General features: G+C 34.1%; 2 protein-coding genes across 2 annotated transcripts; both read left to right on the forward strand.

Annotated features, from left to right (window-relative positions):
* Nucleotides 1-3,239: 3,239 nt before the first annotated feature.
* On the forward strand, nt 3,240-4,866 carry LOC123223012 (coumaroyl-CoA:anthocyanidin 3-O-glucoside-6''-O-coumaroyltransferase 1-like). Its single transcript, XM_044646063.1, has one exon. The coding sequence runs from the start codon at nt 3,277-3,279 to the stop codon at nt 4,702-4,704; it is 1,428 nt and encodes a 475-aa protein (XP_044501998.1). The 5' UTR covers nt 3,240-3,276; the 3' UTR covers nt 4,705-4,866.
* Nucleotides 4,867-7,098: 2,232 nt separating this feature from the next.
* On the forward strand, nt 7,099-13,189 carry LOC123223078 (diacylglycerol kinase 5-like). Its single transcript, XM_044646144.1, has 13 exons — nt 7,099-7,248; nt 7,331-7,540; nt 7,634-7,756; nt 7,874-8,002; nt 8,336-8,421; nt 8,732-8,858; nt 8,981-9,029; nt 9,219-9,301; nt 10,421-10,488; nt 11,397-11,477; nt 12,184-12,271; nt 12,376-12,492; nt 12,680-13,189. Exons 2-13 carry the CDS (start codon nt 7,343-7,345, stop codon nt 13,004-13,006), a joined length of 1,476 nt encoding a protein of 491 aa, XP_044502079.1. The 5' UTR covers nt 7,099-7,248; nt 7,331-7,342; the 3' UTR covers nt 13,007-13,189.
* The last annotated feature ends 328 nt before the right edge of the window (nt 13,190-13,517 follow it).

Below are 13,517 nucleotides of genomic sequence, written 5' to 3' on the forward strand. Positions count from 1 at the left end.
CTACTATAATTTATAATTAATGTTCATCCATTCAATTAAATTAAAAGAGTACTAGATAATATCATAACACTAATAGAATTAAATGTCAAGTGTTAATAATAATGTGTCATGGGGTGTTGTCATATCATCATTAATATCCAATTATAAATGCATATCATTGATGCCGCAATCATGATGAAGTTATCCACTACCCTTTGAAGTTTTAATCACAGTACTCTTCAAGATAGTTCCTTCTGTTATCCCTATCTCTGCAATTTTTTCATACATTATTAAGAGCATAGATCTCTTGTTAGCACAGTTTCATATATACTCACAATTTTTTCATGTTTCAGACCCCTCCAAAAATCTTTCTATCAGTTGAATTAATGATTGAAGCGATAGATTTGCAATTTACAGACTGTAATTTGATTAATATACTAACCCCGCTGTATACTTGAACATACTCAATAGCATAAAACAATACGACGATAATTGAGATAGCTATGATAGAAATGTCGTCATTTGTTGCATAAGTTGGGATGTATCATCCGTATTCCGTAGTTCTAAAATTGGACCAGATACTTCAGCATAGAACTAAGGCGAAGATCTCAATAAAAATACCATCTCACAGTTATCAATGTGAAGTCTCTCTCCCAGGAGAGAACTCCATTAATAACAATTCTCGTGATTGAGATCCTACAGACTGAAACTCCTCCTCAATATTGTTGAATGTTGAATGGGTGGATCGTACACCGTGAAGGTTCTTGATTAGGGCCACCAAGTCTCTTTATCCATAACTACTGTTCTTCTTTCTTTGAAAAAGCATGGCTTTCTGTTGCATAATTCAACACATTTTTCTCTATGATTTCCCACACTCTACTCTTCATTTTGCGAAAAAACTATTCTTCCCCATCATAAGCTCTCTCTCACGCCCATTTGTTGTAAATCATACATGTCCTCTGCCACCTCAGAAGCCTTATACCATTTACAATGAAGGTGACTCCATTTCGGTTCCTGTCGCTGAATCCGAAGCTATTTTTAAAAAAAATCCTATTGCCAACCATGCACGAGGTGTTAAAGCATTTCACTCTCTTCTTCCTGAATTGCCATTTGCAAGTGTGTCATCTAGTAATGCCGATGTGCTTGTTTGTTCTGGCTTTGCAATTCACTATATTTTCGGTTCAGGCATTTCGATTGGTGAAACATTTAGCAATGTGGCTGCTGATGAAAGAAGTTTTAATCGTTTCATGAAATATTGGGCCTACATTCTATTATACAATAAAACTTATCTTTGTCCAAACTTCCTACATATTTTGGCAACTACCTTGCTTTTGTTTTTGTTAGGGCGAAACGAGGTGAGCTAATTATAATTAGGGAAAACAGGATTGTAATATCTGCAAAAGCTATTGGAAGAAAAATCCGTGAATGGGTTAAGGACCACTGAGAGGGGAAGAAAAGTGACTGCCATAAGTAACGCTGTCTTTTATATTTTTCGTCAATATCTAATGCATGCAATCATGAGACGTGGTGTTCTAATCGCTGGCCTTCAAGTGAAAAAGACTAATTTCAGATGGGGCAGACCCATAAAGACCAGGGAGGTTCACCTTAGTCCTTATGGAGGTTTCTCGCGACCTGACACCCACTGTAGAGATATGGAAGGTGGAGTTGAGATTGGCCTGGTTATTGGTCCAGATAAATTGCACATCTTTCATGTCATTTTTGAGAAAGGGTTAATAATGTCTAATAATATATATATTTACTAAGTAACAGTTTTTATAAAAACAAATATTCATACTGTTTATTAATAGATAAATGCGCATTTTTAAATCTTGAAAGCATCTTCAAATTTTCAATCACGTGGTATCTTGATTACTTGACACTCGTTCATGAGATAATACATTTGACATTAAGGCTAAATTACTAGAAAATTAGCAATCACGTCGCCTTGGCGAAAGTTATAAATGTTCTATATTCATTAAACACAGTTTCTAACCACAGGGATGGACCCTCCTCGTTTGGTAAAAATTAGTGGCCAAAGGATTTATTCCCACCTGTGTATTTCTAAACTGGGATTCATTAACTAGTAAAAATTTAAATATTCATCTATATATTGTTAAAACTAACAAAATCAATTAAATTTTAAAAATAAAATCATCATTTCATGAATAATTTATTAAAAATAATATAATATTATTTATTTTCTCTTGGGTTTATATAACTAATAACTCAACGGTTTATTTCTTTTTTTCCTCTTTTTTTTTTTATATTGTCACCGGCCAACTTATTCTCTCTCCTTTTTTTTTATGCATCTCCAAATGAAAACAATGTTTTTCGTCCAGAGATGTATTGAAAAAAGGGAGGGAGAGTGTGAAATCAACCAATGACAACGCCGGAAAAGAGAGAGAAAAAAGGAATAAATCCTATGGGGGGAGGGGGAGAATGTAATATTTTAAAACTTAATCCTAAGAAAAAATTGTTAGTTTTCTAAATTTATAGGGAAATATAACATTTTAAAGTTTACTCATAAGAGAAAATTATTAGTTTTCTAAATTTATACGAAAAATATAATATTTCAAAGTTTAATCTGATAGAGAAATTATTAATTTTTTAAATTTATGAGATAAATAAATAATATTAATTAATACCTCACAAATAGATATTCAAGTTTTTAATAATTAATAAATATCAATTTGAAAATATAATGAACTTTAAGCAGGATCAAGTCCTTTGGCCAAAATTAATTGCAATTCCAAGCTTTAATAATGCCGGACAAGTCGCTACTTCATGAATAGAGGAAATAATTTTTCTTCCTTCGCATCCGTTTGCTCATAGACTTTTATCAATGATTTCTTCTAATGCTTAAATTCATTATTTCTGTATGAAAACTGTGACTTGCAATATGCTATGAGTATCGCATATTCTATCCCACTGTCAAAGGGCTAAATTAAATTTATTTGTGTTTACTGTTTAGAAAACTTAACATTCAATTATTGCATGTAAACAAATATTTTCTACACAAATAACATAAAAATCTTTGATAGGGAAATTAATTTTATAATAATATATATATAATCCCTAGGCATTTCAACACCGGCTAAAGTAAATCTACAAGCTTATCTCTTCTTGTTCACTCACAGGCGTCCTACTTTATGAGCAACACATGTCACGATTAAACACTTGTCCATTTGTAAAATAATTGAATGATACTATGACGGAGTTCCTTATTTTAATGTATAAACTAGATAAGTTTCATTAAAATTTCTATTTATACTCTGAAGACAGTGTCTGTTTGTCAAGATGGCTCAACCATACACAGTTAAGGTTCTTGAACACAGCCATGTTGCTCCGCCATCGGGCTCCGTATCCACAACGATCGTTCCTCTTACTTTGTTCGATGTGTTATGGTTTTTTTGTAATCCCATACAGCGCATCTTCTTCTTTGAACTTCCTTACCCTACTTTACATTTCACAGAAACTATCCTTCCCCATCTCAAGCACTCTCTCTCTCTCACTGTTTCTCATTTCTTCCCCTTGGCCGCCAAACTAACGTGCCCTATACCGCCCAACAAGCCGTATCTCCGTTATAACGAGGGCGACTCTATTCCCGTTACAGTCGCTGAATCTGACCTCGATTTCAACCATCTTGTAGGCAACCATGCACGAGAAAACAGAGCTTTTCAGTCTCTTGTCCCAAATTTGCCAACGGCGAGGTTGTCACCCGATACCGAGCAAGTGGCGCCTGTTGTGGCTTTGCAGATTACTGTATTTCCAAACGCAGGTATATCTATCGGTATCTCATTTAACCACGTGGTTGCTGATGGGAGCAGTATCAACCATTTTATCAAATCTTGGGCTTCCATTCATAGGTCTGGAGGAGAAGCCTTGGCTTCCCTTTCACTACCTTACCACAACAGGTATGTGGTTAAAGATCCTGGTGAAGTTGCGTCTACTAACTTGAAGTATTTATTAACGTGGGATTACTCAATCGAATCAACACCTTCCGAAGCTGTTCCCCAAGACAAGATTCGGATCACTTTGGTTCTAAATCAAGCTCAAACTGAGAAATTGAAAGAATGGATCAAAACTCAAAGCAGAAATAAAAAAGACAAGGAACTGGGGCCGATACGCATATCAACATATGTGGTAACGTGTGCTTTCATGTGGGTTAATTTGATGAAATTACAGGAGAAATTAGAAGAAAGTGAAACTGGCAGCCATCCTTTCAATGATGACAAGCTTTGCCACTTCCTCTCTTTAGCCGACTGCAGAGAGAGATATGAACTTGCGGTACCAGCAACATATTTTGGAAACTGTCTCGCATTTTTTTTTGTGTCAGAAAAACGAAGTGAGCTAATGGGAAAAAATGGCATAGCCATTGCGGCCAAAGCTATTGCAAAAACGATTAGTGGATTGGAGAAAGGACCACTAATAGGGGCGGAGCAATGGGCGTCCAAATCGTGGGAAATATTGAAAGTCGGAGATTTTGTTACGGTTGCTGGCTCGCCAAAATTACGCGTTTACGAGACTGATTTCGGGTGGGGCAGACCCAAAAAAAGTGAGGTAGCCCACATCGGCGCCTATGGAGCTTTCTCTTTGAGTGAATGTAGAGATGAAGAAGGTGGGATTGAGATCGGCTTAGTACTCGACCGAAAAAAGCTGGACTTGTACAAGGAAATTTTTGTGCAAGGCTTAGAATTAGAACATCCATTCAGTTTTGATTCATAGTCTTTGAATGTCCGTTTAAGGTTGTGTCAGCTTACTGGTAAGAACAAGCCGGGAAGGCTTGCCGTTAAATAATATTTCAATTTCATTGAGATAAGTTATTATTGAGTCTATGGGTCTTATCAGTAAGTTCTTATTGAGTAAATCAAATCAAGGATTACTGAATATGATGATTTTAAACTTTATTAATAAATGATTTGGGTTTAATACTTTTAAAATAAGTCGAAATTCATTATTAAACATAAATGAAAGAAATCTTTATTTGAATAACTAAATTGTAATAACTCGAAAATTGAAAGATTTAAATTTTAGTTATGAAGATTGGCTAAGGTTGAATTTGTGATATAAATTAACACTTTCTTTATCTCTACCAGACTAACCTTGATATTCAAAGTTCATAAGAGAATTTTTTCTCAATCTTTCATAAATAGTCTCATTCATCCAATGTGAGCCAGTACTTTTTTATCAATACTTTTTTATTTTTTAAGTAAATATATAATAAAAAGAAATAAATAAAAACGGTAAAACAACTTAACTTATTCTCCTATCTTCGCATTTGCAAAACAGGGGACAAGACAGCGGCAACAAAACTGTACACAAAGCAACACAAGAAACTAGCCAGAGAACAGAGAACTAGCAAAATCCTTCAGCTTTAACCAGCAACAACAGTAAAACAACCAAAGCAGCAGGCTGCAACACATTGCAAGTTAGCTCTTGAAATAAAACCAGCTTCAGCCATGGCAGAAAAGTTGCTGCTAACAGAGCTTGGGCTGGAGAAACTCCATAGGAAAGGCAAAGACCATCTATTCTAGAAGGAAAATACGAAGTCATCTGGCACGAGAGCATGATTTTTCTGGCCATGACATGAAGCATGTGTCCAGATTGGGTATATTGTTCATGGTCTTCTTGGCTTTTGCGTGGACAAAATAAAGTTCTTGTTACGTTCCAGGGATTTGTTAAAAAAGTTAGGCCACAGGATTATTTCCCACCCAAAGTTTAGTAGATTGGCAACCCCCACCCGTTAACTTTAAAAACCCTAAATACACACTGTTATGTTAAAATTCACTATTAGGGTCATGGGTAAAAATATTATTTAGTTAAAAATATTTAAAAAACTAAAAACCTATCACATTTTCCTCTTTCAGTTTAAAAATCTAACAATGTTTTCATCTAAAGTTTGAAAAGTGACCATTTTTCCCATAAAGTCTCATTCCTTCCCCTTCCTTCTTCGGTGATAGTTCTCCGACCAACCTTTCATCTTTCAGCACTCCCTCTAACCTCTAGGACAAAGACGTCACCACAAAGGCAACAAATCTAAGTCGTGTTGTCAAAGCTTCGTCGTGTGACAAATAATTGTGTTTCATATAGATTCGTTGTGTGACAAATCTCAACAAAGACAATTCGCCTCCCAATGATGATTGATGAATCCTCTTGGCCAAAATTCATCATGCGACAAATCTGGACAAAACATGACAATCTATCACGCGATGGATCTTCAACAACAACGCTTGAATTTGTCGCCTTTGTGGATGTTTCATGGTGGTGTCTTCGTCCTAGAGGTTGGAGGGAGCATTGATAGATAAGAGGTCGGCTAGATAACTGTCACTGGAGAATGAAGGGAAAGAAATAAAACCTTAAAAGAAAAATTGTCACTTTTCAAACTTTTGATAGAAAAAATTATTAGATTTTTAAATCGAAAAAGAAAAAATATGATAAATTTTTAATTTTTTAAATATTTTTATTAAATAATATTTTTATCATTAATTCTAACAATAAATTTTAATAAAAAATAAATATTAAAATTTTTTAAAATTAAGGAATAAAAGTTTCATTTCACAAAAGCTTAAATAATCCTTTGGCCAAAAGGTTATCACGGAAAATCAAAGACAAAAATCATCAATGCTGGTATGTCGTTCTTAAAAATTGTTTAAACGTACATATATTTTCAATCATTGCCCTTGATCATGGTTTGGGTTTTAGGGATAATTTTTGTGACTTAATTCCCAAAATCCCAACGAGAGCCACTAATTTCTCCGAACACTTTCTGTGCTTTCCTCAATTCAAAACTATCCTACCGAGCCACATCATACACTAATTTTGTATAACACATAAATAAAACTATGTAGAATCTTAAATCATCCAGTTACGCCACTTTCACTCTTAAGATTTTTTTGTCGCAAGCCCTTCAAGGTAGGGTGGGATAGGCGATCTAATGGCCCCCACACTGAATATCCCACTTTCTATTTTCCAATTCTCAACAAACATATCCAATCCAATGAAGACACTATGCCATTTCCACACAAATCATTTTCAGACTCACGACTCTCACGTTTTCGTTGGCTTGTAAATAAATAAAATAAATTGCACGTTCACATATTCATCCATGAACATGAGCCAGTGATACCTCCTTTTTAAACGCTTCTTTTAAATTTATTAAAGAATTGATATCTAGAATGTAGATCCAGAATAACTAACTAATTATAGTATAACGAACACCAATCCGATCTCTGCGCCTTTTTCACTTTCCCGAGAAAAACAAGTTTTCTGGTAATTCTTCACTGACCTCTATTTTTAATTTTTGTAATCTGATCTCAAATTTGATGACGAAATGAGCTGTTTAAAATCGCAGTCGAACTCCATTATGGAGGATACTCATTCTGAGGCGAGCTTCTTAAAGGAATTCACCATACCTACGTACATATTAGAACCTGAATCAAAGACCGTAGAAGTTCATGATTTTCCTACGTGTCCGGTTTTGGTGTTTATAAACTCCAGAAGCGGTGGCCAGCTTGGAGGAGATCTTATCGTAACTTATCGTGAACTTCTTAATAAAAATCAGGTAATTGTAATAGTAAGTGTTACTTTGATGTTTTTACCTTTGTGTGATTGAAGTTCTGTAACTTCGAAAAGTTTCTTTATGGATGATTTTCAGGTTTTTGATGTCGAAGAAGAGAAGCCGGATACAGCTCTACGGAAAATCTATCTTAATTTAGAGAAGCTCAAAGCTAAGGGAGATCAATATGCCGCACAAATTGAGGAGAAATTGAGAATAATTGTGAGTTAAGGACTGATAATTAATTCATTTTATCAAGGTTCTTTTTATTCATCACGTTCTTGTTTATATATGTAAATTATCGTGTTAAAGTATCTTAAATGTTATTTTTATTTCCAGGTTGCTGGTGGTGATGGAACAGCTGGCTGGCTTCTAGGAGTTGTTTGTGATCTCAAATTACCGCATCCACCGCCAGTTGCCACAGTGCCTCTTGGAACAGGAAATAATCTTCCCTTCGCATTTGGTTGGGTAAGAGCTTAACTGTTAGTCAAACATTTTCCGTTCAGTCCACAGTAAGCAGTAGCTAAATTTAATTCACTTCCAGACTAATTATACTCTACATCTTATTTTCGAAGTATCAACATCAGTTTGTTTATAAAGTTTATTTGCTATGATCTAAATTTGGTTGTATGCTCCAAGATTTTCTTTCTTTTTTTGAATGAGCCAGAAATGAGTATATACTTGGAGTATGAGTTATGGATAATCATGTTCTGAATAATGATTTCATAAATGGTCATGGTCATGTGGCCAATGGACTTTTTGAAGCAGTGTATTTCTAATATGCAATTTGCTAATGTACAGGGAAAGAAGAATCCAGGGACTGATCGTCACTCTGTTATACAATTTTTGAACCAAGTAATAAAAGCAAAGGAAATGAAAATAGATAAGTGAGGATGTTGACATGATCTCTGTGTCTCTCTTTTTTTTTTCAAAGAAATTAATATAATTGCATACATGTGCTGCTTATATGACATGGATTAATTCTTATATCATTTCTTTAAGGTTTATTCTTGCTATCTTCTTTGTATACAATGGTTACTAAAGTACTATGTCATATGATTTTTTTTTTACGTTAAATAGTGCTTTGTTTAGATCAAATGTGAATGATATTACAAGATCATGTGAATTTTTATGAATACTCTCTGTTTTCTTCTTTTTAGTTCAATTTAGTAACTGATACTGGATTTTATATTTCAGTTGGCATATTCTTATGAGGATGAAGACTCCTAAAGAAGGTTCTAATTGTGATCCTATTGCACCTCTTGAGCTACCACATTCTTTACATGCCTTTCATCGTGTTTCAGCGACAGACAAGTTGAACGAGGTAAGATAGGTTATGCTGCCTACTTTTAAGTTCTTTAATGTTTTGAGTTTCTCCATTATTAGTTGTTCCCCAAGCATTAATAGCATTTGAATTCTTATAAACATATGTTGACAATGCCTCAGGATGGGTACCGTACATTTCGTGGGGGGTTCTGGAATTACTTCAGTATGGGTAATCACTTCAAATGCATAGTTTCTCCATTATTGCTGATCTAGTATCTTACCATGCAAACTGAGGAATCGAAATTGATAATAACTGATCTGACAATTTTTTTGTTCTTGAGAGATGTTGTGCTTCTGGTCTCATACAAAAGAAGTTCCTAGTTGTGAACCGCTTGCTTATTTTGCTGTTGTGGTGCAGGGATGGATGCTCAAGTATCATATGCATTTCATTCTGAACGAAAGTTGCATCCTGAAAAATTTAACAACCAATTGGTTAATCAGGTATCATCACACAAAATTTGCTACTATCTTTTTTGGATGATGCTTGAACTGGTAGAATGATCATCCTGTTTTCTATTTCTGCTCAGTTTATTAGAGCATGGAATTTGTAGTGCAGTTCTCAAGATTGAATTGGGTAATGTTTAAATCAGAGTTTTTCTAATTAAGCTTTGAGAGTAAAATGTCAAGCATTAGACTGAGATGCTGGCTCATGGAGTTGTTACTCTGACAACTATTTATTAGTATTTAGTAGATAAGGGTATTAATGGTACCAACTAGAGAAATAATAAATTTTGTAAAGATTGTCCAGATATATATGACAACACCTGTGAAGCTGCTGTGCTATTGATGATGTGGCTGCTTGCATAATTTTATTGAATGGCAGGAGAAGAATATCTATCCAATAAGACGTAATTGGTCCTAATAAACATGCTTTTTCTTCTAAATTGTAGCATTTCAGGGATATATGAATGATTTATATTCCTTGCTAATTCTTTTGGGGTTAGGTTCATGCATCTGAAGTGCTAGGATAATCTTGTTTAGTTGCCATTTTTTTATCATTAAAGTACTTACTCTAAACATACAATGTGAATATAGGAACCAGTCAAGATGTTCTAACCAATTTGGTGATGGATTTTCCAAATCCCTTAATATTCCTTAGGGACTGGAGTATGAATATTAAACTTAAATAGGAGATCATTCAATCATTTGATATTTTGAAGGTGAATTGGAATTTTATGCCTCCCTTTTTGCTAAATTATTCATTTAGTGGTGCGAGAATTTGATCAATAAGATTTTGTGCTATATCTAACCACCTTTTGGTTTTTCAATGGAAGATGGTACTATTTAAGTATGCACATAGACGTCTCATCTTAAAAAATTTGAAGATCATAAAATCTTTGCAGGAAATTGAATTTCTGTGCATGATTTAATGTTTTAGATGCATTAAAATATTTTGTTATGAGATTTACATTACTTTAACTTGACCTAAAATTTGTAGAATTTTCATTAGCTTGATTGGCATGTTATTATTTGCCGTTCTTAATAGTGTATCTAATGGAATTACGGGTTTAGAAAATTATGCTGCAAGTCATTTATTTGATATTCCTTCTCTTAAATCAGAGTACTTATGCGAAGCTTGGCTGCACGCAAGGATGGTTTTGTGCTTCTCTCTTCCATCCTTCATCTCAGTGAGTGTACAGTAATTCCGTACTACATGAAGACACTCTTTTGTTTTTCTTGCTTTTTCTCGTCTGTATTATTTTGGCTTTCTGAGAGGAGATTCTGCTACATTGTGGGCTTTGTCAATGTTACTAATTCTACTTTTGTCTTACTTTTAGACTTTAGAGGTTTTAATTTTGTTTGGTTATGCATTGGAGTCTGCTTATAAGCTATTGTTGGCTTTATCACTGACAAGATTAGTTAGTTTAGATTTTTTTTGTAATGTCATTTACATACATCGTATGATAAGCTTTCCTAGGTTTATTTCAATTGTCCATGAATGGATAAAATACTAATAAAGTTTTATCACAAAACTCTTGCAATAATAGTAATCTTTCATGTAAGACTTTTTTTTTTTCCTTTTTGGTAATTTTCATGTAAGGCTGTTGTTATATTTTGTTACATCATTTTGCTGTTTATTAGTAATGAGTGTAATCAACTTCCTCTTTCATTAATTGTACTCTATTTGATCACATATAGGTCTTTTTACCTCAATGCTGGCGCATTTTCCTGGCTTTAGTAGTCATTTAATTATCTGGGCTTGTTGGAATGCTTTTATGTAAGAACTTATCAATATTGAATAGCAGTCTGTGAAGTATAGAAAAAAGAGAAAATTAATCAATAACTTGTATCCAGAAAAGAATCAGTTTGAAGTCTGCAGATTACATTTTCTGTTAGTATATCATTCATTATTCTGATTCATGTAATTCAATCAACCTATTTTCCAAAGCTCGAGTTTCAATCTGTTGCGTTGAAGTAGATTGGATCTGGAGGAATGCTTTCGAATGCTGTAATTTTTTGTCTTTGCTCGAGTCAAATGAAAGAGGTCTTGCTGATTTTCTTGTTAAATTGTGACAAAATGTGATCTTTGTCACAGAAACATAGCTCAGTTTGCAAAGGTGAAGATTATGAAAAGACATGGGCAAGGGCAATGGCAAGATCTCGAGATAACTAGCAGGTAAGATTTGTGCTACAGTGAAACTATTTTCTTGGTTCCTTGAAAGGATAGAATCCTTTCAATTTGATGCACTTAAGTTTATGTAATTTCACAGAATGGTGTTCCTTCAATACGACTATTGTATGTGAAATTTAAATTGAAAATAACACTTAGTTGTGTCCATTAAGTTGTAATTTTTCCCACATTTCTCCTGAATGAATTATGGTTGGGAAACCTTTGCATGGTATATCTGGTTGAGAAAGGAAGATGATGTATAAGTCTCTAAAATTTACTTGCAAACAATAATTTCTCCTTTAAAAAGTGCTTTGGCATTCAGAAAAAAAGCTTCTAACTAGATGTCTTTATTCATGTGGCAATATGTTTGCCATTATGTCATGAAATGGACTTCTCATATTGACGAGCATTTGTTCTTTCGTATTGCACAGTACTATAAGCGTCTGTCTGTTGCCAATGGTTTATGTAAACAATTGCTTAGCATTAAATTTTGTGATTTTTTTTTTTCTGGTTTTTTTTATTGAATTTTTATTAATAACAATTTTCTTCCTATTTTTCACTTTAGTTCTCTGTCAGTGTTGTAAATTGAGAGTGTGACTTTAAGTTAGTTTCATTAACAAACTGATATTGTTTGTTTTGGTTCCATATAACACTTAAAACAGAAAAAAGAATCAAATTATACTGAATTGACATTCGCTTCTTCTGTAAACAGTATCAGGTCAATTGTATGTCTTAACTTGCCCAGTTTTTCTGGTGGACTGAATCCGTGGGGGACACCAAACAGCAATAGGACACGTGATGTTAGTTGCAAATATTTTCCTAGTCTATCTGCCTTGAAGTAAGTAAATCCTTATTTTTGCTAACGCAAACCTTTTTGAAAAACCTTTCTTAATTGACTTCGCAGAAAGACTTCACTCCACCATATGTCGATGATGGCCTACTAGAAGTGGTTGGTTTCAGAGATGCTTGGCATGGACTTGTTCTACTTGCTCCAAAGGGACATGGAACCCGTCTTGCACAGGTGAAAATCCAAGTTTAATATGCTAGCTTATCATATTTTTTCAGAGGGGTCCCGGTACTCTTTCTTGCATGAGTAAGAATCGTCCGATGACTTACCATTAGTTGTGTCCGTGCTTCTTGAACTCAACTGTGATTAATGTGAATGTCTTTATATACATAGCACCTTATATTATTATCATTGGAGTTAGGCACATCGAATTCGCTTTGAGTTTCACAAAGGTGCAGCTGATCATACATTCATGAGGATTGATGGAGAACCCTGGAAGCAACCACTGTCAGCCGATGATGATACTGTTGTGGTTGAAATCTCTCATCTTGGTCAAGTGAACATGCTTGCTACCCATGACTGTCGATCTAGAAGTGTGCATGATCCCTCATCAATTAACCATCATGACGATGATGGAAGTTTTAGTGATGAAGATGACTCTGTCAAGGATGGGGAAGAGTGGAGGAAATTCGGAGCGGCAGACACATTCAAGATCCCAGATGAGGTTGATATTTCTCATCTAAGTTAAGTCCTTTAATATGTCATTTACTTTGAATCATTATTTCATTTTCTTAACAAGGATATCCATTAATGATTTTTATTTGAAGCTGAAGGAAAGGGTCATCTTAATTGTTGTGATTGTCGAGTATTATTTGATTATAAATGGTGTAAACTTAATTCTCATATATGATTCATTACAGGAGGGATAGAATTTTTCAATTTCTTCTTTTCTGCGTAGATCAATTTGTTTATACAATTTAGACATTTTACTTTGATCTGCTATAGTTTTTAGACTTCCCAGAATGCATCCAATGGTTACGCAGTTGGTGACTGCAAAGAGGTCACCAAGTATTGTATGCACCGAAAAGGATTTGGGTGAGTGAATTTATAATATTATAGGAGTAATACTCCGCATATGCAGTATACATATAGTTATATAAATATATATATTATTATATGATTAGATATTATTTTATCTTTAATTTAAAATCACTCAATCATATAATAACATACATTAACTATATATCTATTTACGTATT

The sequence above is a fragment of the Mangifera indica genome, chromosome 8 (genome assembly GCF_011075055.1).
Source record: "Mangifera indica cultivar Alphonso chromosome 8, CATAS_Mindica_2.1, whole genome shotgun sequence".
In the NCBI taxonomy this organism is placed as follows: domain Eukaryota; kingdom Viridiplantae; phylum Streptophyta; class Magnoliopsida; order Sapindales; family Anacardiaceae; genus Mangifera; species Mangifera indica.